Source organism: Thalassophryne amazonica, chromosome 5 (assembly GCF_902500255.1).
Source record: "Thalassophryne amazonica chromosome 5, fThaAma1.1, whole genome shotgun sequence".
Lineage (NCBI taxonomy): Eukaryota > Metazoa > Chordata > Actinopteri > Batrachoidiformes > Batrachoididae > Thalassophryne > Thalassophryne amazonica.
This window is the reverse complement of record NC_047107.1, coordinates 23,135,573-23,162,357: the sequence shown is the minus strand read 5'-3', so window position 1 is coordinate 23,162,357 and position 26,785 is coordinate 23,135,573. Positions and strand designations below refer to the sequence as shown.

Here is a 26,785-nt window from a genome sequence, read left to right as displayed (position 1 = left end):
TGGAGGAGCAGAGGATGGACTCGATGATGGGCGTGTAGAATTGCACCATCAGCTGGACAGGCAGCTTGGCCTTCTTCAGCTGCCGCAGGAAGTACATCCTCTGCTGGGCCTTCTTGATGAGGGAGCTGATGGTTGACTCCCACTTGAGGTCCTGGGTGATGGTGGTGCCGAGGAAGCGGTGACAGACCACAGTGGTGATGGGGCTGTTGGTGAGGGCGAGGGAGGGCGGGGGGCTGTGGCTTTCTGAAGTCCACGATCATCTCCACTGTTTTCTGGGCGTTGAGCTCCAAGTTGTTGCTGCTGCACCAGGTCACCAGCCGGTCCACCTCCCTCCTGTAGGCAGACTCATCCCCATCCGAAATGAGTCAGATGAGGGTGGTGTCGTCCGCAAACTTGATGAGCTTTACAGAGTCGTGGCTGGAGGTGCAACAGTTAGTGTAGAGGGAGAAGAGCAGAGGGGAAAGGACACAGCCCTGTGGAGATCCTGTGCTGAGAACCCGAGTGTTCGAGACATTTTTTCCCAGCCTCACACGCTGACTCCGGTCCGTCAGGAAGTCTGTGATCCACCTGCAGGTGGAGTTGGGCACGTGGAGCAGAGAAAGCTTGTCCTGGAGCAAAGCTGGAAGGATGGTGTTGAATGCAGAGCTGAAGTCCACAAACAGGATCCTAGTGTAGGTTCCTGGAGAGTCCAGGTGCTGCAGGATGGAGTGCAGGGCCAGGTTTATGGCGTCATCTACAGACCTGTTGGCTCTGTAGGCAAACTGCAGGGGGTCCAGGAGGGGGTCGGTGATGGACTTCAGGTGGGATAAAACCAGGCGTTCGAAGGTCTTCATGACTACAGACGTGAGAGCCACAGGCCTGTAGTCAGTGCGTCCAGTGATGTGTGGTTTCTTGGGGACTGGAACTATGATTGAGGACTTGAAACAGACTGGAATATGGCATGACTCCAGGGAGGTGTTGAAGATCCCCGTGAAGACTGGGGCCAGCTCATCAGCGCAGTGTCTCAGGGTGGCAGGAGAGACACAGTCTGGGCCCGGGGCCTTATGTGGAAAATCATGTTATTATCATTATTACCATTACACCACACATGGACATAAACTATACCTACTACCGCTCATCAAACAAAGAGCATCCAGTGATGCAACATGACGACTAGATGGTTGCTAAAGAAAAAAATAAAAACAAATATGGCGGAATACTCTCCCAGACAGTTGCATTTCTGTATAAATCTCTTTAGCATTTTTTATATTATATTATGTTAGATGTTTGAATAAAGAAACACTGTAAAATCTGAAAACCTTGTTTTTGTAACCAGATAATACCTCTGAGATCATTTGCAAGACATCTGACTGTGATGTTAGCAAGCTAACTAGCATTATAAGAGTCACACTGTGACACACGTTTTACTGAAACAAATCAGTCAAATGTTGGTTCCATCTAGCATTTGGGGACCTGCCGGGTGCTGCTGCTGAACAGGGTGCAGTCACATTGTACAGATCAGTGTGACAATATCACAGTATTTAAAAAACATACTCTGTTCCATAGCCTAGTAAAGTCATGAGTAGGTGTTGACATTATCAGCTCAGCTTTGGCAACCGGTTACAGAGCATCAGTGTCCATGTGGATCCACCATCTACATCCACTGAGTTTGAACTCACAGTCACTGGCATAATAGGTCCTTCAACCATGAGGGTAAAAACTCATGGCAAAAATGTGTGCGTCATTAAGTCCGTTTTTTTGGCACTGGAGTGTGAGGTTTACTTCACTGTACAGCACTTCCTGCTAGCCACCATTACACAAAGTAATGCTCACCTCCAGGGAATGCCCCAGTAAGTAATAATAATAATTCATTCATTCATTTTCTATGCCTGCCTACCCCAATCAAGAAGCCTTTCCCAGCAGTCATAGGGCATAAGGCAGGGTACACCATGGACAGGACGCCAGTCTATATCATAGGGCCACATATAGACAGACAAACACACTCATTGCCACTTTTGTCACCTAACCTGCATGTCTTTCAAATTGAGAGGAACCCATGCAAACACAGGGAGAACATGCAAACTCTACACAGAAGGGACATGATCCCTTCTTCATGTGAGGCAACAGTGTTAACCAAGAAGCCATCATGCCGTCCATAATAATAATAATAATAAAAAAAAATAATAATAATTATAACATGATCAAAGCAACAGTGCCACAGGGGCTGGCTGAAGCTCACTGTATGGTGAAGCGAAGACGAAACCGGAAATGCCAAATGTTGAGTCGACACTGAAACCGGAAATGCCAAATGTTGAGTCGACACTGAAACTGGAAATGCCAAATGTTGAGCTCTGCCCAGAGTGACAGTGGAGGAGATCTCACACTAATAGGAGATATTGCGCGAATTCAGTGGACAGTCGACAATGAAACCAGAAATACTAAATGGTGAGACGACACTTAAACCGAAAATGCCAAATGTTGAACTCTTCCCTGAGTGCAGATCTCACACTAATAGAGGAGATCTCACATGAATTCAGTGGACAGTTGATACTGAAATTGGAAATGCCAAACGTTGAACTCTTCCCATAATGATAATAGAGGAGATCTCATGCGAAAAGAAGAGATCTCACACTAATAGAATAGATCTTGCGTGAATTTAGTGGACAGTTGACACTGAAACTGGAAATGCCAAATGTTAAAATCTTCCTGCATTGATAACAGAGAAGATTTTGTGCTAATAGAGATCTCGTGCAAATTCAGTGGACACTCAACACTGAAATCGGAAACTCTAACCTGAGCGGTGGCACACACCTTGACGGCCCTTGAGGTCAGTTAGTGACAATCTAGCGTGTAAATTTCATGTAAATAAAATAAAAATTTAGATCTTTGAATATAAGTACATTTCTCTATCCAGAATAGTCAAAATTGATAACTTTTGCATTATCTCTTAAAGAAAGGCTGTAATCATCCACACATTTGCTTGTGAATGGCTGAGGCCTTTGGGGATGCTCCGTTTATACCCAATCATGACACTCACCTGTTTCCAGTTAACCTGTTCACCTGTTCCAAACAGGTGTTCTTTGAGCATTCATCAACTTTCTCAGTCTTTTGTCGCCCCTGTCCCAACTTTTTTGAAATGTGTTGCAGGCATCCATTTCAAAATGAGCAAATATTTGTACAAAAACAATAAAGTTTATCCGTTTGAATATTAAATATCTTGTCTTTGTGGTGTATTCAATTGCATATAGGTTGAAGAGGATTTGCAAATCATTTTATTCTGGTTTTATTTACATGTTACACAACGTCCCAACTTCACTGGAATTGGGGTTGTAAAAAAGTGAACTTTTTTGAAGCAGTTTGGCTGTGAAATAACACATTTGACTGTTTTACTTTGAAAAGCAACATCGGGAAGTGGCTTCTGCACAGCGTGTCTAGCTTGACATCAGGTTGCGGGCTCCTGTGCCGCTGACGCAGGGCAGATGGAAAAAACTGATCCTTGAGGAGAGGGCAGCGGTGATGCGGGGCGGACTGTGTCTTTAATTTCACAGGTTCAAAGCCTGAAGCTCGGCCTGATAGAGGACATGCGAGTCACCTACATGTAGGCTTTCACCCTCTCATTCAGGTAGGCGTCACCCAGTCATAGCAGTCATGACAATGCAGCTTTTCTTTTTTGTGCACATTCATAATGTTTGCAGTTTTTAAATCTACTGTTGCGTGAATGTAACACCTAGTTTTCCTCCAGGTTTCTGCACATGGGAGAGCAGCTCATCCTTTCTGTATCTAACCTGCATCCGATCGGAGGATTTTTGGACGTTATTTTTTGCGCAAACCTCCATCATGAACTACCTGCGTCGGCGCCTCTCTGACAGCAATTTTATGTCCAACCTGCCCAACGGCTACATGACGGATCTCCAGCGGCCCGATCCGCCGCAGCCAAACCCCGCAGTGTCACCCGGAGCGGCGGAGAGGCGCCAGCAGCCCCCCGCGCAGCAGCACTCAGGAGGCGGCGCAGGATCCGGATTCTTCTCATCCATATCCAATGCTGTCAAACAGACCACCGCCGCCGCCGCGGCCACGTTATCCGAGGCGGCGGACCGCGCCGGAGTCACCAGTAGTGCCAAGATCCTCCTGGTTATCGACGACCAGCAGATCGACTGGTAGGAGCCGTGCGCATTGGCACAGTCTGGCACCGTTTGGCACAGTCGGGTCCGTACATGCGCCAGGCTGCGGGCCGCAGTGGCCCGACAGCTACGTGGTCACGTGATTCTACTGTTAAAAGAGGTGGTAGGACTGGTGTTATTTTGGTGCGCAGAGATGCGCCAGATTGGAGCCAGCAGTGGCAGATCCAGAATTTTTTAAGGGGGAATGGGGGGGGGGGGGTGATTATTAAACCTTATAGGCAGGCAGCATGAGGGATGTGTCCCAGGTCCCACATGCATCTGTTGCATCACGTGACACACACTCATCTAGACTTCAGACCTAGTGCCTATTTTTTATTTATTTATTTATCCAGTGCATGAGCAGCATGCAACTAAACAGAATAACTGACATCATACCGACAACATTAAATCATTAACACCTTTTACTGGACATTCTGTGACTGGGAAATAACTCACAGACATAAAAAATGTCTTTCAGATGACTATTTTGTTGTTATTGTTGTTGTTGTTGTTTTTTTTGTTTTTTTTTGCTTTTGTTGAATTTTTTTAGATCCACATTGGGATTCCTGACACAACTCCAGTCTTACCTGGAAAAACACACACATGAATCAGGACCACAGCCCTGAAACAGAAATAGAATTAAAAAAAAAAATTTCAGTGGTTTGAAAAAAGTCACATGAGTGTGGTCTGCAAGTTCTTTGACTCACAAGAACTGGATGATAATAAAATCATCTAAAAGGACAAAGTTGATGTGAGTCTACAGTTACCATTTATATTTTTATGTTATTTTTACATATTAAAATGTTTGACACAAGGTGCTTTCAGGCAGGGTGCACAGCTGTATGTGCTGAGCCAAAAACAAACAAACAAACAAAATGGGTGAATGTGAGGCATAATTGTAAAGCATGCTGAACTTCTGATGCAGATGGAAAAGCACTATAAAAATGAAGTCCATTTACAAAAAAAGAAAAACACGTGCGCACACACACGCACACAAGAAAGCCCAAACTGAATGGGCACTATGAGAAGGGTTACAGGAGATAGAAATTAATTATCAAACACATATGGACAGATGGACCATTGATGCACCTCAAAATGCCGCTGAAACGCTGCCCAGTAAATGCACATGTCTGACATGGTGTGATCGTGCTGTCTACAGTATGTTTCAGACGTAGGTCTTGGACAGATGAAATGTAGGTGAGTGAGCCGTCAAATTCATCCCAGCCAGGCTGAGTAGACAATCATTCAACAAGGCCATCTTCTTGTAACTCACCAAATTCAAAGTGCTGAGTCCTGCAGAACATATTTTTCACACAGCAGGAATCGTGGGTGTGGCTGTTTTTTGGCTGAGGAGTAGTTTTGCTGTAAAACAAATGCTTGCAGTTGATTCTGGATCATAAAAAGCCAGTTTGACCTCTCACGAGAACTAAATTGACATTTTCACTTTTTTTTCAGATAGGATTAAGGTAGGACCCCAACTTTCAGCAAGTTGTCACAGATTTTCTTGTGGGAGTTGAATTTAAACTTTCTGAAATTTGTTAATTGACACCTTCACCAACACACGTGAGGAAATTTCTTGGTAAGGAATTTCTCATAATATTCCCTGATTAATATAATGAGGACAAACCCTGTAGCATCATATTGATCAAAAGATAAACTTTATTGCCTCTGTCACCAAAGTTGGAGGTTATGTTACTGTCCCTGTTTATTTGTTTGTTTGTGAACAGCCTGGAGCTCACGCTATTTCATATGCTGTTATGAAATTTTTACTGAAGATTCATATCCTGATAGGCCAGAACTGATTCAGTTTTCAAAGTCATAGGTCAAAGGGCAAAGTCAGGAAAAATCTTGGAAACATCCCTGTCTTTAACATTGAATTAATTTTGCATGAGAGAACATGAGGGAACATGCAGATAGCTGAGGCTTGTGCATGTAACATGATTTATTAAGGTCAAAAGGAAACATAGATGGTGCTGAGAGCATCTGCATTTTGCACATTTGAAACATGCGTGTTAATTTATTGCAGTTGACGACCTGCTGGTTCAGCAGCCAAGATGCCTCCACGCAGACAGAATTTTCAAAAAAATAAAATAAAATAAAAATTTAAAATTCATTGTAAACATCACACATATTTATTGAGTTAATGCTCTACTTTGTGCTTGTTTCATTAAGATTAGATGTTTGCACAGGTGTAACACATGGACCAAAGTTCTGCGCTATTCCACACTGAACACAAAGTATATTTTGGTGCAAACTCCTGATCATTACTGTCATTCAGAGCAGTCCATAGGCCAAGTAGGTTGTTGGTACCACTTGAGGTAGCCAAACAGTGTTTAGGTAAAAATCTATGATCAGCATCCCAGGGTGGTAGCTGTAGCCAGGTAGGAGTCAATGAAGAATCATACTGGGGCAAAATAAAGTGCTCCCACCTACCAAGAATGGAGAGGTCTATAATTTTTATTGTAGGTAAACTTCAACTGTGAGAGACAGAATCTAAAAAAAATCAGATATGATTTTTAAATAATTAATTTGCATTTATTGCATGAAATAAGTATTTGATCACCTACAAACCAGCAAGAATTCTGGCTGTCACAGACCTGTTAGTTTTTTAAGAAGCCCTCCTATTCTGCACTCTTTACCAGTTTGAACTTGGTACCTATATAAAAGACACCTGTCTACACACTCAATCAGTCACACTCCAACCTATCCACCATGGCCAAGACCAAAGAGCTCTCTAAGGACACCAGGGACAAAAGGCTGGGATGGGCTACAGGACAACAGGCAAGCAGCTTGGTGAGAAGGCAACAACTGTTGGTGTAATTATTATAGTGGTGCAGCTTAGCAAAAATCTCCATAAAAATTGTTCATTTGTGATAAAAGTATGTAATTTGGCACAAATATTTTAAATTAACTAATGTTTATTTTAAGATATGGAGCCATCCTGGAGCTGACCTCTAATGAGCTACAGGGGTACACAGGGGTCAAAATTTAAAAATGCTCCAATCATGTTGAAAACTATACCACATTATTTGTCTGATCATAAAGATTCCAAAAAAGTATAGTTTAGACTATCTATGACTGAATTCCACGGAGTTATGGGGTAAAAAAAACATCAAAAATGGTGACAAAGGTCAGTTTCAGTTTGTACAGGGGTCAAAACTTAAAGTTGCTCCAATTTGGTAAAAAAAAAAAAAAAAAAAAAAAAAAGGATGAAAATTATTGGTTGAGTTAATAGCATTTTAAAAAGGAATAGTTTGCACCATCTGTCTTGCCTAGTTATCATGTTATGGGGTAACACATCATACGTCATAGAATCCAATGGTCATCAACCTTGTTTGACCTTTACTTTAGAGACCAAGCATACAACACAGTCAAAACTATTTCATTTATTAATCCCACATGTTTGAAGTTCGCCAGTGACCATCTGGATGATCCAGAGGAGGCATGGGAGAAGGTCATGTGGTCAGATGAGATCAAAATAGAGCTTCATGGAATCAACTCCACTCGCCATGTTTGGGGAATGAGAACAGCCCCAAGAACACCGTCCCAACCATGAAGCATGGGGGTGGAAACATCATATTTGGGGTGGTTTTCTGCAAAGGGGCCATGACAACGGCACCACATCAACGGGAGGATGGATGGGGTCATGTATCATGAGATTTTGGCAAACAACCTCCTTCCCTCAGAAAGAGCAGAAGATGGGTCATGGCTGGGTCTTCCAGCATGAAAATGACCCAAAACAAACAGCCAGGGCGACTAAGGAGGGGCTCTGTAAGAAGCATTTCAAGTTCCTGGACTCTTGAAAATCTTTGGAGGATGCTGAAACTCCAAACTTGTAAGATCAGGAGAAGAACTGTATGGAGGAGTGGACCAACATCCCTGCTGCAGTGCACAAACGTGGTTAAGAATTACAGGAAATGTCTGACCTCTGGAACTGCAAACAAAGAATTCTGTACCAAATATTAAGGTCTGTTTTTCTCAGTGGTGTGCACAGCTAATTGAAAAGTTACCGCTATAACTCTAAACAGATAAACCCAAGAAAAAGGTTAGCAGACGTTACAGCTAACCGCAAACTTTTGTATTGACTCGGCACACTGTTGGCTACTGATAAGACAGTTTCGAGTTTAAGCACTGCAGGGGCTTCTGAATAGATTCAAAGGCAATCACAAACCCAAAACAAACAACAAGCCAGAGCTTTAGTCATTTTTATTCCTCCTCCTCAAACACAATGCACTTTTCACTCATGGTTTCATTTATAAGCAAAACTAATTCCGGACAGTTTATCAACATTAACGGCAACTCTGTCATTTTATACAAAGTGAAAATATCGCACATATCTTTTAAAGTAATGCGCTAATTCTGAAGGTCTGAGCGTTAACCATTATGGGAAATGAGTCTCCTCTCCTTACTCCCCATACTCCCATCAAAATGCATTGAACACTGCCATCTACTGGATGGGAGTGTGAATAGCGACCAACATGTGATCGGTGATCCACAAATGTTGAATCACAATTCAAAAACAGAATTTTCAGTTTTGCAAATGCCCTTTTTTTTTTACAAATGAAAAAATGACATATTTACAAATACACATTTATTTGTAAAAACTAACACACAAGTTACAAATCATAGATTTGTGTTTGTGGGTCGCAAAATACGTGTGCAAATCAAGGACTATTTGTGGATCATCCTTTGTGCATTTGCAGGTATTAATGAGACAAATTTAACTCCATAAATAAGTGTCTTTTCACTTAAAAAAGTAAAGATTTGCATGTACACGCTGTCTTTAACGCAGACACACTCTTGATCGCTGCTGCAATGCATTATGGGAGTTTGGGGTTTGGGTCTCTTTTAAAATTATTATTATAGTAGTACATGTTGGTTTAGCAGTGTTGTTAGTGTTATAGATCTGTTGTGTTTTTATAGTTCAAGGAGTCTCGTTAGTTTGGTGAAGAGTTATGTTGTGATCATGCGTGAAAAGTGCCTTGTGTTTGATCTCTTCTGCCACTGTCTGTGTTGTTGTGTGTGAAAAGTAAATGGCACTTTTTTTGCTGGCGGAGGGCTGTGTTCCTCACAGTGGCCTGACTTGCAAAACACACAACAGACAGGAACTAATCTAATATGTATGATTTTAGGGTTTACGGATGTTTTTGACCATTAAGCTTTACTCGCTATGCCAGGAAAAAAAAAAGTTAGCTGACTGAAAGTTAGTGGAACTAAATTTAGCGGAAGCTACTGCTGATGGTTTTCAAAGTTAGCTGAAAGCTAATCCGTTAACAAAAAAGTTAGCTTTGCTAATTAGTGGTTAGTGGATTAGTGGAACTGTGCCCACCACTGGTTTTTCTGTTGTATCAAATACTTATTTCATGCAGTAAAAATGCAAATGAACTATTTAAAAATCATACAATGTGATTTTCAGATTTTTTTATTTTAATTTTTTTATATTCTGTCTCTCTACGATAAAAATTACACACATCTCTGTTCTTTGTAGTTGGGAAAAGTTTGAAAATCAACAGTGGATGAAATACTTAATTGTCTCACTGTAGAAATGTACATCACATTATTTGTCTGTTCATCAAGATTCCAAAAAGGTATATGGACTATTTATGAGTGAATGTTACATAGTTATTTGGTAAAAAAAAAAAAAAAAACAGCAAAAAATGGTGACAAAGGTCAATTTCAGTTTGTACAGGGGTCAAAAGATAAAGTTGCTACAATTTGTTGTGATTTGGCGCTATATAAATGAAATAAATTATCAAAATGTTCACCACAATCTAAGCTTTCAAGGATTTGAGAGATATACTGTACATGGTTGGTTGAGCTAATGAGGTTCTAAAAAGGATTCGTTTACACCATCTGTCCCATGTTACAGGGTAACATTTAAGCCCCCGTCACACATAGCAAGAATGTGCACAAACCAGCCTGACACAGCAAATATTGCCATAATCCGATGCAGTCGGGAGGAAAACAGGCATGGTCAGCCGTGTCAGAACACATCCGGAGTACCTCATCCACACCTGCACGATGGCACCCAAAGCGCATGTAGACAACAGGTAGATGACACAGACTGCTGTCAGAAGGCCATAAAAGGCGCTCAAGACTGCCCGATGTTCAAATGTCTGGATGGCAAACACAGGACTGGAGTGGAAAGGAGCGCTGTGTTCCTAAGGCGCACGTGCGCAGTGTGTGTGTGGCGCACGTGCGCTCCGCGCACACACGTGGGGCTGCAGTTATCACTCAGCCATATGTGTGTGTGCATGTGCGTGTGTGTGTGTATGCCTAACGCTGCATGAGCCACTAAACACACACGTGCAACTGAGCAGCTTTGCGGAAAGTTTGCTGGCAGTGTGCCATGCTGTCCCCTGTGTCAGACAGAGCCTTTCCAGCGAATTTTTTTTTTTTTCTTTTTTGCTTGCTTCAGGACCACAGCGCAACTCTGGACACCATGATGGTTGGATTATCACATGGGATTTATTTTTTTATTTTGGGTGAGAGATTTTTAACCACAGACTGCGGTTTAGCTCCACGTCCACGTGCGCTGTGAAACACTCCTGGACCACTGTTGGAGGTGAGATTCATGTTAATTAATGCTGTCACAGCCTGTCACAACAGTTTCATATCATATCTCCTCCTACAGAGTTAGAAGGTGATCATTTATTACATGGGTGAGGTCCATTCAGCTCTGAGCCTGACACGTGCAATGACACGTTACTGTGCACCACAGAGAGGGGCAGCTGCCTGTGTTATATACAGATATGATGGAGACAATAGTTCTCATTATTTATGTCACCCATGGGAAGGAATGGACAAATATCTGTACTGTAAGGTGTACTGTGGATATAACAGCCTGTTCAGATTTGCGGCGGTGTGCGCACAGTAGTGCACGGCACTTTCGGTTTGATAGCTGCTGTGCACATTCACGGTACATGATAATAATTCATAACTATTATCTGGATAAAGTGTGCCACATACATTTCAACAGTTCCTTTGCGCTTTGGGGGGGTGGAAATTATTATACGTGGCACGTGCAGGTCATACCGGCGGGCTTTGCCGTGCCAGATTCATCTTGCAGTTCCCTTATACACACTGAAATCGTTTCGGATCCTGTTTTGCCACCATCGGAATATGTAAATAGTGGTCAGATGGTCCTCAGACTGCACATGGACCGCCGTCGGATAGGTGAACCATTTCGACGGCGCCTGGAGGGTTTTTAACATGTGCATCACACTCGGAGCCTCCGGTCGATTTTGACCAACTATGTGGACTTTCACAGATGGCTGTCAGAATGTTTTGGAACTGAAAGATACTTTTCGGATGTGTGCCGATTTGTCATTCTGACGCCATTCTGTGCGATTCTGGCTATGTGTGAGGGGGTATTACTTTGGAGACCAAACATTCAGCAGAGTCAAAACTGTTCATTTTATTAATCCCTTTAGTTTAAGTTTAAGATGCCTTGTATTGTGCAACTACACATAGGTAGCCTATATGCCAGCAGCTGAACTCTTCACCCTACTGATTTGCCTGCTGTATCGATCAGGTTGCAGATTAGATTAGTCAAGACTCTATTCTGCTTTGCTCCAGATAGCATTAATACTGCACTTTGGGATTGCAGACAGGAGTGCCGAAAAGGGGAGAATAAGGAGAAGGATTCTACGGGCCCATGATTGACAGGGGCCCAGAGAGGCCCCTAATGCAGTTATAATACTGACAAAATAATAAGGGTTTTGTCCCAGTAAGATTTCTTTTCTTGGAGCTCAAAGTCCCTGCAGATGCTGTCCAGTGCTTTTGCCATGCTGATACAAATAATCTTGTGCAAATACTATTTTATTTTTAAATTGTGTGTCTTAAAATGGCCAGAATGCACATTTTCGTCTGGTCTTTCATTGAAAAACAACATGAAGAATAAACAAGTCTGAGCATTAAACTGTGCTTGCTCATGTTTGTTGGAAAATGCACAATATCTGTGCCAATGTGACGGTTTGGAGACAAAGTCAGAGAGGCAAGATTGAGATGGTTCGGACATGTGCAGAGGAGGGACCCAGGGTATATAGGGAGAAGGATGCTGAGGATGGAGCCACCAGGCAGGAGGAGAAGAGGGAGGCCAAAGAGGAGGTTTATGGATGTGCTGAGGGAGGACATGCAAGTGGTTGGTGTGACAGAGGAAGATACAGAGGACAGGGTGAGATGGAAACGATTGATCTGCTGTGGTGACCCCTAATTGGAACAGCCAAAAGACAAGAAGAAGATCTGTGCCAATGTGATATTTTAGTTTTTTGTTTAATACATTGCAAATAGTGTTAAAATTTGATTTATTTATTGCATCTTCAGTTTGGGGTATTGAGTGTCAAGGAATTAGTAGACAATTCTGTATCCCAGCGAGGAGGTCCTGTGTGCCCAGTGCTCTTTGTACATCTGGATTTGCATCAGGAAAAGCAACCGGCGTGACACTTGTGCCGATTCAATTCGCAGATCCATACCAGACCTAAACAGGAAAAACAAAAAACAAAAGTCATTTCGTCATGTGTATTTGTTTCTTCCTGAGGGGGAAAATAATTTAACATATGGAAAAGGAATGACATAAAACAATATTATGTGTATCTGACAAAATGTTTTTCTTGAAGCGTTTTCCTCATTGATTTTTATGTTTTCTTTTATGTCATTTTTCCATTGCACTTTACACTCAAATCCATAAGGCATTTAGAAAATATGAGAGAGCATGTCAGATGTCAAATTATTTTAAAATACCAACATTAGAGATCCATATTCTGCATGGATGGAGACAAAAATTCGATTCACTTTCTTGTTTCACATTTAGGGTGAAGATGTTTCGAGGAAGAAAAGTCCACAGTGAGTTTGACATCAAGGTTGAACAGGTATGTTTTAACACAAATACATTTCTCTTCTGTGTCCTTTTTATTTTCTGTACTATGAGGACAAGTAAAAGTGCAGCACAAGTAGTCGATAGAACATCTCTTCATGCTTTTAGTGGTGACAAACATTTTAGTTGCTCCAGTCAGCAGAAGACTCTTAATACAATAACATAAAAGCATCCGTATCTTAATCAGTTAATAAATGAATCATTCAGTACAAGAAGCACTTTTATTTCCCATCAACTACTTCACTGGTGTACAAGTGTTGATACTGTATAAAGGGGAGTGCTGCATTGATTTCTTACTGTAATGGTACTTCAGATCAGACTCAAAGGCAAATACTGATATTTTGTTTCACAAAAGCCTCCATAAGGTCATGTTATATAAATTTCTCATTGCTCACTATAGGCCCAAGGACTGAAGAATAACCAACTGATTACATATCACATGGACGGTAAAATAATGAGGGGAAAAAAAGAAGAATGTTCTAGTACAATTTATGCTTCTTTTGGTCAGAGGGCATGTGTCTCCTGTGTCATGTGTTCACCTGTCCTTCTGTTTGGCCATCTACATTAACATTCTTCTTTCGCTTTTTTTTTTTTACAATAAGTACAACACATTTTCATGGAATAACTGGAAGACATTTGCACAAGATGTTTGATAATATTGCACATAACTGAATAGGTCTGAATAACTCATTCATTCATTATGTATTCATCCTGCAGAAGGGGAAGGAATTATTCAGTCTGATTGCCACAGGTAGGAAGACCTCCTGCTGCATTCTGTGGTGTATCTTGGTGGTCTCAGTCTATGGCTGAAGGTGCTCTGACAGACGTCAGTGTGGCATGCAGGGGGTGGGAGGTGGGAGCAGTTTCCTCAGCATCCTCCTCTCCAACACCTCTACCACAGACTCCAGCTTAGTCCCTTAGTCCTCCTGATGAGCTTGTTGAGTCTGTTTGTGTCAGCTGCCTTCAGCCTGCTGAAGAACACACCACTGAAGAAGATGATGCTGGAGACCACCAAGTGATAAAACATCTGCAGCATATTTCTACAGGCATTGAAAGATCTGAGCCTGCTGAAGAAGTACAGTCAGCTCTGAAGTTTCTTCTACATAGCATCTGTGTTTACAGTCCAGTCCAGTTTGTTGTCTAGGTGGACACCCAGGTACTTGTAGTAGTCTGCAATGCCCACCTCAGTTTCATTGATGGTAAATGAGTTCAGACGGGTTTGGATGGTTTTTGACAACTTTTTTCTGGTCATGGATGATGTAAACGTGACCACTGACAGAGACAGGGCTGGTTACAATGACTGTATCAGTGATTGTGGATTTAGTAACTTCAGCGAAAATAGCTCATTGCTCCTTGACTTTATGAAGATTCCAGCATTATGAGTTGCTGGATCCACCTTTCAGCACCCAGAGCAGCATCATCAGCCATGGCATTGACAAAGACATGAATGACCATTTTCTCAAAGGAAGCTGCTGGAGATTTCTGCAAAACTGTAGGGTCTCTAGAAGTAGCCAGTTTGTGAATTGTCACCATAGACTTCTTGTAGCTTCCTGAAGGATTCAGTTGAAGCCTTGCAAACTGCTTTCTGCTGAGGCTTCAAGAATAAATCTGGGTACATGTCAAGATTACACAGTTTCACAGGAGTTTGCATGAAATCTGGTTGGAGAACTTGCAGACATGAACACAACAGGTGGCCAGAATGGAAGGATTAAGACCAGAACCTGAAAGTTGATTGGCATTGCATTGAAGTTGCCAGTGTCCACAGGAAGAGATGTTTTGCATCTGATGGAATTCTGAATGTCATCCAGAGGATTCATAGAAATTCCAGGTTGGGTAGAGAGCTAAGAAAGTGGTTTTGATGGCCCAAAGAGTAGATAAGGTGGGGTTTGTTAGAAGAATATGGGATCAGGTGTCTCATCATCTATGGTTTCGTGACCCATGGGTTGCTGACAAAGGAATCAAAGCATGAGGGACAATGTCTCTGTCCTGACTGCTGACTCTGCTGTACTGTCCCATTGCAGGGATTAAAGTGTGGCAGTGTGTTTGAGTGTGTTACAGAGCAGTGAGGACTGACACAGCGAGCAACGAGCAGAGTTTTACAAACAGATTTTTAAACTTTTCTTTCAAACTCTGCTCTGAGTATCTCTGTGAGTGTCCTCGCTGTTGTTAAACTACAAACACAGCTGCAGAACCCTCAGGGCATTAACAGCAAACACTAACGCTTTTTCCCCCACATTAAGCAGTACAACTAAATTGAGTGGTATCAGGGAAAGAAAATAGTCATCAAAAATCCTCCAGCATGCCTCCCTGGACATCAAAACCCCAACGTTTTCTGGGGGCCTTGAGCAGCACCCAGATTCCCCGCTGACTGAGTCCACTTTGACCAAAAAAGTGGACCCCCCCCCCCCCCCCCCCCCCCCCCCCCCCCCAACACACACACACACACACACACAAAACAACCCCCATTTCAGAGTTTGGCTACAGAACCTGAGATTTTAATTGGTATTGAATGAAGTAAAATTTCTGGAAAAGCTGTCCCCTTAAAATGTGTTTATCTTTAAGTATTCAAATAATATATTAACGTCTTTCTATAATATGATGCTGCATTAGAAAAGAGCAGCAGTGGTTTGTGTGTGAAATATAATCTTGTCTAGCAGGAGAACAGTTTGCTGGTTTTCTTAACTGTCTCCACGATCGCAGAGGGGTTTCTGTTAAAAGGTAGCTGGAGAACACCTTATGATGTGACCGTGAAAAACATTTTCAGTCAGATTTTATTTTTTTTATCTTAATCCCTACCCACTGGCTAGTTGCTTTGAGCAGTTGTAAAAAAGGTTACAGTGCTAAACTAGTCTGCAGTAATCTATCAACCCATCGCCAGACCTGGCCTGCCTGGAACCTCAGGACCTTTCCTCTGAAAAGAGACTGATGAGGTCTCTGCTGTCTGTCGGTGGGGGAAAAGGTGTGTGTCTATATGGCTGTCTCACCTCTTGCGAACAGCTCACTCTCCTTGTTCGGAAGAGAGAAAACTGACCCACCTTTCGTCAAAAAAGTGACAGCTGCCAATCAAAATCGATGACGTCACTATGTCCCGCCCCTAAACCCCTCCCCTAGTCCCGCCTCCAAGCCCCGCCCCTTATGATGTCACAGCCAATCATAATCGATGATGTCGCTATGCCCCGCCCCTAAGCCCCGCCCCTAGTCCCACCTCCTAGCCCCCGCCCCTTATGACGTCACATCCAATCAGAGTCGATGACGTCAGTATGTCCCGCCCCTAAGCCCCGCCCCGGCTCCTCCCCTAGTTCCGCCCCTGACTCCTCCCCTAGCCCCACCCCCCAAGCTCCTCCCCTAACCCCGGCCAAGCACCGCCTCCAAGCCTTACCTCCCCTCCCACCCAGGGTCTAATATTTTAATGTCATTTTATTTCATGAATTAAAGAACGATTAAAAATACCTAGATCTTTTTAATGTATTAAAGAATTAACTAATTCTGAAATAATTAAACATAAATCAGTGTCTATTATTTAATGCCCCTTTAATATTTTTAATTCTTAAATTATTATGTTTCCTTTTCTGTTTTTTAATTCGTAAATTAAAGAAGGGGGTACAAATAGCCGTCTCTCGGCTGTAAGTCTTTGCAGCAAGACGGTCAAATACCCACGCATAGAGCCGCTCGCGGAAACATGACCCCACGGCTGTAAAACCTGTTGCAGACGCTGTGTCTGTGTGAGTGCGTGTGTGTGTGTGTGTGCGTGCGTGTGTGTGTGTGTGTGTGTGTGTGTGTGGCGGGACACCCGCTGAGCGGAGATGCTGCCCCGAGGTGATGAACCCGAAGAACAATAAACAATGCTCCTTATCACTCACGCCAGATGATGTTTTCTTTTAAGATATTAGCCGATCGATCATGGTGCGCGGGACACCCGCTGAGCGGAGATGCTGCCCCGAGCCCGAACAATAAACAATGCTCCTTATCACTTACGCCAAACGGTGTTTTTAGAGCAAAAGGTAAGGAATTACGCCCCGCGGACGAAGAAGGGTTTAAAAATCCCCTTTCCGACGATAGAGTGACATACAGCATTCACCATGGCGAGACGAACTCCGATCCTCTGCTACATCTGCGAGACCCCGGTTAACATCACCATGACAACAGAAGGCTCGCTTGCTCCAAAAAAAGCGAGAATGTACGTCAGCTGTCTGAGCCAGCCGATACCGGAGGAAGATCTGACGTACAGCCTGGAGGGGCACGAACGTTTAACTTACACGTTCGACCCGTATTATGCCCAAGTAAGTTTCTTCACTCTGGCCGAGGGTGAGACCGCCACTCGAGGAACCCCACGGGTGGCGCTTACTTCCGCCGATTGGGGTGTCTTCTCCGCGGCGGCGGGCTCGATGATTCGCGACACGGTCAACCCTGAACCTCCAGGAGATCGGACGCCGGAAAAGAAGAAAACACGCTTCCAACTCACCTGGCTCAGCGCCCAGGGGCCTCGCTATAGGGTGATATTCCAGCGTGGACCTCCTGACACTGTCTCTGAGGGTGAAATTAAGTTGGAGCGGGTTAGTGCCAGCGGCCACGTCAGAAGCGTCACAGCTGCGGCTGAGAGCTGGCATGAGATGTTCAACACCTGCAACGACAGGATTACGGGCCTCTTTACAAGGTGCCTGGCCTGGAGGGACGTTATCGAAGTCCGAAAAAACTTGGCCCCTCTTTTTACTTAAAAAAAATAAATAAATAAATAAAATAAAAAAAATAAAAAAACCTCTGACGTAGCTCCTCCCCGCATGCACGGGGATTTCTATAAAAACCAGGGGACCACATCTCATTCAAGCATCGGACGACGAACCAGCATGAGCTCCTCAACCTCTCCCATTGCAGCGGCCGACGACATCGCTTGTGACTGCGCGCTCGACTGTGGAAGAGACCAGCCCTCTCTGAGCCAGGCTTCACGGACCCGCGGTGGGTACGAGAGCCCGTGGGGAGTTCAGCTCGAGGCGGTCTGGGGCGAGATCCATCCTTCTCACGCGCTTTCCAGCCCGGGAGGCGTGGGGTCTCTTCCCGCTGTCACGGAGGCCGCGAGTCCGCGGGAGGTACAAGACCTCGAGCCGGCTGAGAAATACGCCACATCTTTCGCATCTGACCGGCCTGACGGGTTCCTGTCAGAGGAATTCCTGAAAACGGTGAAAGTCGGCGTGGCACACTTACTTTTGGCTGTGATCAAAAGTTACAGACAAAAACTCTGTTACGGGTGTGAGATCGATCACCCCAGCCAGCGCCAGCACGAGTGCCTGGACCCGTTAAATGAATATTTCTTTACCGGACATTTTGAGAGATTAATGGTGAGACTCTGGAGACCGACCTTCATCCCGGCTGTGGTAAAGCTCCTAGCCCAGCGCTTCCTCAACCCATCGGCTGCGAGGGTTCAGGGGGTGGTAGAAAACATCCTCACTGAGCTGAAATACACTGATAATTTTGAAGCAAAGATCAACGAACTGTACACATGTTTCGGTGAAGACGCAGATCTCGACCTGGAGGGGATGGTAGCCGTCTATAACCCAGACGACTGAAGAAAAACCTGCTTTTTTTTGTTTGTTTGTTTTTTTTTAAATATCATTATATTGTTTTACAGTCATGGGTAATTGTGTGATGATTCTCTTTCAAAGCTTGCGGGAAGTTTATATTATACGTGGACTCTCGTATAAGCTGGAGCGGGTAGTCATTCGCAGGCTGGAGATCCCAGACGCCCCGCCTTCATGCGTTATGGAGAGGGTCTTCGACGTTATCAGACGTCGCCCCGGGCCCGGAGTCTGGACAGATCATATCTACAGCGCGGCTCTCCATTCATCTGAAAAATCTCTGTACAACGTATTACTGAAAATCTCTGTTTTGACCACTGACGATTTTACACGGTGTAATACGATGCATCTGCTTACATTATACACTCTGTTTGTGGATGTGATAGCGTGCCGGGTGAAACAGATGGGGGTGTCCAGAGGGGAGATTGTTCCTACACTTTTACAGCTGAATACTGAAATAAACCGTAAATGCGGGGGAGATGTATTACTGAGAGTTTTCCAGTTTTGTACGTGAACGTATGCTTTTTTCCTTCACGTATGCTGTGTTTAATAAACATGAACAATTGCTTTTTTCTCTGTGTGTGACTTTAATGAATGTAATAAAGCACATATTCTAAACCTTATACGGCCTGTGTTCTTTCCTATAATATTGTTGAAAAAGGGTGAAATGTTTTTCATATTGCAAGACAGAGTCATACAAACGAGGTTTTGGTGGAAAAAAGGTGCTCGTATGAATTAATGAGGGGTTTTAACACGGTCTCATTAAAAGCTCGAGGCTGCTCTGTGAGCGCTCTCCGCGGTGCTGAATCAGAGTTCAATTTAACGTTTCCAAGAGCTCCTATTTAAAACGTATACTTTTTTCCTTCACGCATGTTGTGTTTAATAAACATGAACAATTGCTTTTTTCTCTGTGTGTGACTTTAATGAATGTAATAAAGCATATATTCTAAACCTTATACGGCCTGTGTTCTTTCCTATAATATTGTTGAAAAAGGGTGAAATGTTTTACAAATCAAATTTATATAGTGCCAAAACCACAACAAAACAGTTGCCTCAAGGCGCTTCATATTGCAAGACAAAGTCATACAAACGAGGTTTTGGTGGAAAAAAGGTGCTCGTATGAATTAATGAGGGGTTTTAACACGGTCTTATTACAAGCTCGAGGCTGCTCTGTGAGCGCTCTCCGCGGTGCTGAATCAGAGTTCAATTTAAAACAAAAGACTAATATTTATGGTCGCTAAAACATATAAAAATGCAAAAGGACTATCCGGTTCATCATTCTGAAGAGATCCGTCTTAAAAGATGGGTGATGAGGGTTTAATGAAGGATGTATATTATAGTCCGGTAAATCCGGGGAGTTTTGGAGGGCCGGAGCGTTTACGCAGGGCTCTGCATGATCAACACAGCTCTAAAATTCGTATGAAGCATATCAGAGATTTCCTGTCGGGGGAAGATGCATACACATTACACAAACCTGCCAGGACGCATTTTCCAAGAAATAGAGTATTTGTCACAAACCCGCTTAACCAATTTCAGGCGGATTTATGCGACATGCAGGGGTTATCAGATTTTAACGACGGGTACAAGTACCTGCTGACCGTTATCGATATCTTCTCAAAAAAAGCGTATGCCAGACCTCTGAAGTCAAAGCAAGGGCGCGAAGTCTCACAGGCCTTTGCCTCACTCTTAAAGCAGAGCGGGGTGCCTCTGAAGATGCAGACTGATGCCGGGAAAGAGTTTTTTAACAAACCGTTCAAGGATTTAATGAAAAAACACCGGATTCTACATTTTGCCACCGCAAGTGATCTGAAAGCCTCGGTTGTCGAGAGGTTTAATCGCACGCTAAAGACGAGAATGTGGAGATATTTTACTGCTAAAAACACGAGAAGATACATCGACGTCCTACCGTCTTTACTCACGGCTTATAACGAGAGTTATCATAAAAGCATTAAGATGAGGCCGAATGAGGTTAATGATCGAAATGTCGATCAAGTGTGTCAAAATTTGTATGGGGCATCCACCCTACGCAGGAGGCCTGTGAAGTGTAAATATAAGGTTGGAGATATAGTCAGGGTCTCCAAGCTCAGGGGAGTTTTTGATAAAAAAATATGAACAAAGTTTTACGGATGAAATGTTCACGGTGTCAGAATGTATACAACGTACGCCGCCCGTTTATAAATTGAAAGATTATGACGGCGAGATCATTGAAGGTTCATTCTATGAACCGGAATTGCAGAAGGTTAAAATAGCAAAAGACAGACCGTATCAGGTTCAAGAAATTATTTGTGAACGTTTTACCAAGGGAAAGAAATTTGTATTTGTCAGATGGAAAAATTGGCCCGAGAAATTTAACTCCTGGGTTCCCGCGGACCAGCTGATGGCCGTATAAATATGAGAACTTCCATCTTCAACCGACATATGAGAAATGGATCGGGATCTGAAACACGGATTTTATATGACTCTGCCTTCAAACGCCAGCCTAAAAGTATTCCCGGACAACACAATTTCATGCTACCAGGTGGACTTGGCTCGACACCTGGATCTAGAGGGTGACTGGGATGTGGCGCTGACGGAAATTTGTTATCCGCACACCTGGTTAAATATCCCGGAAAAGCCTTCCTGTACGTTCCAGGTGATGAAAATTACGGGCAAGAACAAACTCGCCGTTCACTCGCGATATTTTGACACGGGATATTATGATAACTTTGAGGTTATTGCAGGGCTGATAAACCCTCGTTTGAAGACTATAGATCCGAATCTGACTTTAAAATATGACGATATCCAGAAAAAGTTTCTGTGGGAAGGAGACGGTACCAGCCAGGTATATTTTGAAGCCCCGACGGCGTACATGGTGGGGATGCACCCTAATCAATGGCTGAGATGCGGACCCGGGGTCACGAGCTGTCCCCGCTACCCCGATATAAAAGCAGGGATGTATCACCTGTTCTGTTATACAGACGTTGTACAGCCTCAGGCGGTGGGTGACGCTTTTGCTCCTCTCCTCCGAGCGTTCGAAATTGGAGGTCGTTTCGGGGAAATAATTACAAAGAAATTCAACCCCGCTTATTACATCCCGGTCTCCAAAAGACTTATTGAGACAATACGCATCGAAATCAAAAGCGATCAAGATCAAACGGTGGATTTCAGATACGGTAAAGTGGTTGTGACATTACATTTTAAACCGGCGGGATAAAAAAAATGGCTGGGGCAGCGCACAAAGCCGACATTTATAGATTTGTGCCTTACTATGAAAATCAAGTCGGGAACGGCCTTCACGGCTTCCACGGCGCTCCTGTTATGTACGGGCGCGGGCTCGGGAACATATTTTCGAAACTGTTCAAATTTGTGTCGCCACTGATTAAACAAGGATACACGATCGCCAAACCTCACCTGAAAAACGCAGCCCGAAGCATCGCTTCCGACGTAGTGAGCCGCGTTGTTGAGAGGGCCGGACGGAGTCAGGAGCCCGAGCAGCAGCGGGGGTCCGGGATCATGGTGCTCTCAAGAAGGCCCCGGAAACGCCCCCCGGGGAAACGGGTCAAAACGGTTAAAAAGCGGAAGACCCCCGGAAAAAGCAGAACAGTTCGAAGGAAGCATAAGAAGAGGAGGTTGTCCGGGGATATTTTCTCTTAAACAATGTCTCTTTTGCGAAATAATTCCCCTGAATGCACCATGAGCGAATTGGATTTATTCGCTGTCCCCGGGACCCAGCTGTCCATCGAGCAAAGCCAATACGTTGAAGTCAGCCCGTTATCAGCCCTGACGGACATGGGCCCTATCGAGTTTTTTATCCCCGGAGACGGTGAGAGGTATTTAGACCTCAATAATACGCTGCTTTATCTGCGAATGAAAATTACAAACGCCGACGGGACTGACCTGGCTAATGACGCCCGCGTGGGCGTCATAAATTATCCTCTCAATACGATTTTCTCACAAGTCGACGTGACTCTGGGTGACCGGCTGATTTCCCAGTCCAGCGCGACGCACCCGTACAGGGCAATGATTGAGACGCTGCTGAACTTTTCCCCCGCTTCATTGAAATCGCAGTTCACGGGCGGTTTGTTTTACAAGGACACCCCGGGTCAGCACAATTCGACCGCTGTGGATGACGCGGGCCCGAATAAAGGCCTCGTGAGCAGAGCGCGCTTTAGCGCCGAATCGCGTGAATTTCAAGTTCAGGGTCCGCTGCACGCGGACATATTTTTCTGCGAGAGGCTTCTTCTGAATAACATTGATCTAAGAGTTAAATTAATTCGAGCCAGCGATGCTTTCTGCCTGATGGGGCTGGCGGCCTCCACTTTCAAGCTGAAAATTCTGGGCGCGTCCCTATTCGTTAAGAAAGTCACCGTATCCCCTGCAGTGAGATTGGGCCACTCCGCGGCTCTCATGAAAGGGAACGCCGTGTACCCGTTATCACGAATCAACGTTAAGACTTACGTGATCCCCAGCCATTCCAGGATATGCAACCAGGAGAACCTGTTTTTAGGAACCATGCCCAAATATGTGGTTCTGGGTATGGTGAATCACAATGCATTCAGTGGGAGAAGAGATCTGTCCCCGTTTGAATTTGCACACTATGACCTGGAGTACCTCGCACTCAGTCAAAACGGGAGACAGCTGCCGGCTAAAGCTTTCCAGCCTGAATTTAACAACGAACTCTCTGTCAGGGAGTTTTACAATCTCTACACCGCGACCGGACGACACCTCAAAGACCAGCCTCTCTGTATAGACCGGGAGGATTTTGCGCGCGGCTACGCGCTGTACGTCTTCAATTTAAACCCGGAGGAGGACAGCGGCGCTCTGAGCCCCGTCTCCACAGGCACCCTGCGACTTGAAATGAGATTCAGAGTCGCGACTCCGCATACCACCACGCTGATAGTGTACGCGTGTTATGATTCTCTCCTGGAGATTAATTCCAAGCGACAGGTCCTTGTGGATTTTTACTGATGAACACCCTGGAATTGGACGCTGTTATGAGGGGCTTAATAGGAGACCTGTTTGCCGGTGTTTTTGCGTCTGACGAGTTATTCCGGATCAAGCCGGGCCCTCCCGTATATTTCATTGTAAACACCCACCCTAGACATTTACCGGGAGAACACTGGTTAGCGCTCACCGTTGAAAAAAATGGTCGAGCCACATTTTTTGACTCGTTCGGCCTCAGCCCTGACTTTGATTACTACCCTAAAAGCATCCTGCAATATCTGGAGAATCTCCCAGATGTTAAAAACATTCTGTATCACAACAAGCAGCTTCAGCACGAGTTATCCGATGTATGCGGACAACACTGCGTGTATTATCTGTATAACAGAGCCAGTGGGAAGTCGTACCGGGACGTGGTGTCTTTATACTCCGAAAATACTATCGCGAACGATGATTTGGTTTCTGATTTTGTGAAAAGATATCGTTATTGCCTTAAGAAAAGCTGCAATACCTCCTGTAACCAGCTAGCAGGGCCTCTGCATGAGTTTAAATATTGTCACGGCTTGTGTTAACCGGCGTTCCTATTTTTTTATGTTTTTCCGTGTGAAAATGTAACCCCCGTCTTAGAACGCTCTCCCGATCATACCTTTAAAGTTTTATCGCGTTTGGAAAATTTAAACCCCCGTTTTTTAAACGTAGAAAGAAGCTTTGACCTTTGACCTTTAATTTTTGTATGTGTTTTTTTCGCCTGAAAACGGGGTGGATGTGTGAGAGCGGCCTTCCGATCATAACTTTAAAGTTTTATCGCGTTTGCATGATGTAAACCCCCGTTTTTAAACGTAGAAAGAAGCTTTGACCTTTGACCTTTGATTTTTTTTATGTGTTTTTTTCGCCTGAAAACGGGGTGGATGTGTGAGAGCGGCCTTCCGATCATAACTTTAAAGTTTTATCGCGTTTGCATGATGTAAACCCCCGTTTTTAAACGTAGAAAGAAGCTTTGACCTTTGACCTTTGATTTTTTTTTATGTGTTTTTTTTCGCCTGAAAACGGGGTGGATGTGTGAGAGCGGCCTTCCGATCATACCTTTAAAGTTTTAACGCGTTTGCATAATGTAAACCTCCGTTTTTAAACGTAGAAAGAAGCTTTGACCTTTGACCTTTGATTTTTTTTTATGTGTTTTTTTTCGCCTGAAAACGGGGTGGATGTGTGAGAGCGGCCTTCCGAACATACCTTTAAAGTTTTAACGCGTTTGCATAATGTAAACCTCCGTTTTTAAACGTAGAAAGAAGCTTTGACCTTTGACCTTTGATTTTTTTTATGTGTTTTTTTTCACCTGAAAACGGGGTGGATGTGTGAGAGCGGCCTTCCGAACATACCTTTAAAGTTTTATCGCGTTTGCACGCTTTAAAACATTGTTATTAAGTACAGAAAGAAGTGTTAATCTTTGATCCTAAATTTTTTTTTATGTGTTTTTTTCGCCTGAAAACAGGGTGGATGTGTGAGAGCAGCCTTCCGATCATACCTTTAAAGTTTTATCGCGTTTGCATGATGTAAACCCCCGTTTTTAAATGTAGAAAGAAGCTTTGACCTTTGACCTTTGATTTTTTTTTATGTGTTTTTTTGTGAAAAATGTTCCGAATGTGTAGAAAATGCACCCCCGATCATACCTTTAATGTTTTTGCATCGTTGTTATTAAGTAGAGAAGTGTTGAAAGTTGTTTTTTAAACCGTATACCGAATAAAAGTGATGAAGGCCGGAGATGAGTTTCAGTCGGTGTTTTATTAGTAACAATATACAAAAACGTGACTGACTGCGATGTATTTTAAAGAATCTTGATCATAATATCCAGTCAGTTTTTAATTCGATACCCTCCTTTTATGGTGAGAAACCTTCCCAGCGTTGGAAGTCTTTTTTTTCTTAAGTTTCTTCCTGGCCGGCGAATCGGTTAAAAGAAGGGATTCATCCGGCGAGCTGCTCCGGCCTTTTTTAAGCTTCTGAAGCTGCTCGCGGGCTTGCTTGCGGGTTTGATACGCACGCCACCGGGATGTTCCGCTCCTGTAAAATATTGAGGAACTTCACCCAGCCTGTAGGGGGGCTCGATTTCTTGAACGAGGATCCGAGATGTTTCATAAGATCTATGGCGTGAGACCCCCTCACGACTTTCCCCTTGTAAATAAATTCCCCCGACGGACTCCAGCGCGTATCACCCTTCGATAATTTTCTCATAATATATTCAGCGTTTCTACGCTCTCTGGAGGGGATATTCTTCAGGACCTCTGTGACAGTCTCATCCTCCTCCTCCTCCTCCTCCTCCACCCCCTCCTCCTCAGGTTGCTTAGCGACGCGAGTCTCTTGCGGGGGTGAAACGCGTGATTCGAGTTCCCCCTGCTTGATCAGGGTTAAATAGCGCTGCAGCAGAGCCTCATACTTTTTAATTTTTTCATAAGGAGAGTGAGTACGTTCTTCCAGTATACCTCGCATTCACGAGTCTAAATCATTTTCCGCCGTTTGTCTGATGTTATTTCCGCTCGGCGGAACGGAATGACCGAGTTGAAGCATCTGCTGTGGAGTGAGTAAAAACATCTTTTGCGCCGCTTTGAATGCCATTATCCTCTGGGTACTATTAGACTCGTTATAACGGGCAGGGCCGCGGCGAGCAGAGGCAGGAGAAAGCCGCCCGTCTGAATCAGCGCTCCCCGCTTCTTTTTATAACTGGTTTTTCTGTCGGCCAGAAGACGTAAAACTCTTTTTCGTTTTTTCAAGGCCCGGAATTGAGAGTCGCTCAAGGCGATATTCCCCTTTAATATATTCAAAGCGATCTCGGATAAAGTTTTCAGAAGCTCCGGCCTGCAGGTCTTCAGGCTGTGGTGACGCTCCCTCGCCCCGGCTCTGATTAGCGCTTTAAGAGCGGGGGCGTTCCTTTTTAAAAGAGAGCTCATGTCCGTTTATCTTTCTGTAAATAAACTGTGGGCCACTCGTGCGGGAGTAATCCCGATCTCAGTCTGAACTGATCTGGACACTCCTGCGTGCAATCCAGTAATAAATACCCGTAAGGTACGCTCGTAGCATCATCAAGTGCCTCCAAAAAAAATTGTTTTCTGCCGGGAAACATTTGCTGAGCCAGAATGTTCATCTGTAACTTGTCTCTGGGATTTTTAAACAGCACCATATAATTACAATTCAAACTGATGGTTCGACTGTATTTCCCTTTATGAAACACGTTCTGTGTGATCATGATGACGCTCATATTCCGGTGATGTCTGTACTGGGTGAAAATTCTT

At 43.9% G+C, this 26,785-nt stretch overlaps 1 protein-coding gene across 4 annotated transcripts in view; it reads left to right on the top strand.

Annotated features, from left to right (window-relative positions):
* Positions 1-3,412: 3,412 nt before the first annotated feature.
* syn1 (synapsin I) overlaps positions 3,413-26,785 on the top strand; it is a 53,410-nt gene continuing 30,037 nt past the window's right edge. For 3 of the 4 annotated variants that reach the window (XM_034169784.1, XM_034169786.1, XM_034169787.1), the window contains exons 1-3: positions 3,413-3,601; positions 3,722-4,136; positions 12,952-13,009. In XM_034169784.1, the coding sequence (XP_034025675.1) occupies positions 3,817-4,136; positions 12,952-13,009 (378 nt within the window). In that variant the 5' untranslated portion in view covers positions 3,413-3,601; positions 3,722-3,816. The remainder of the gene's footprint in view (positions 3,602-3,721; positions 4,137-12,951; positions 13,010-26,785) is intronic. The other variant, XM_034169785.1, reaches the window with a different exon arrangement.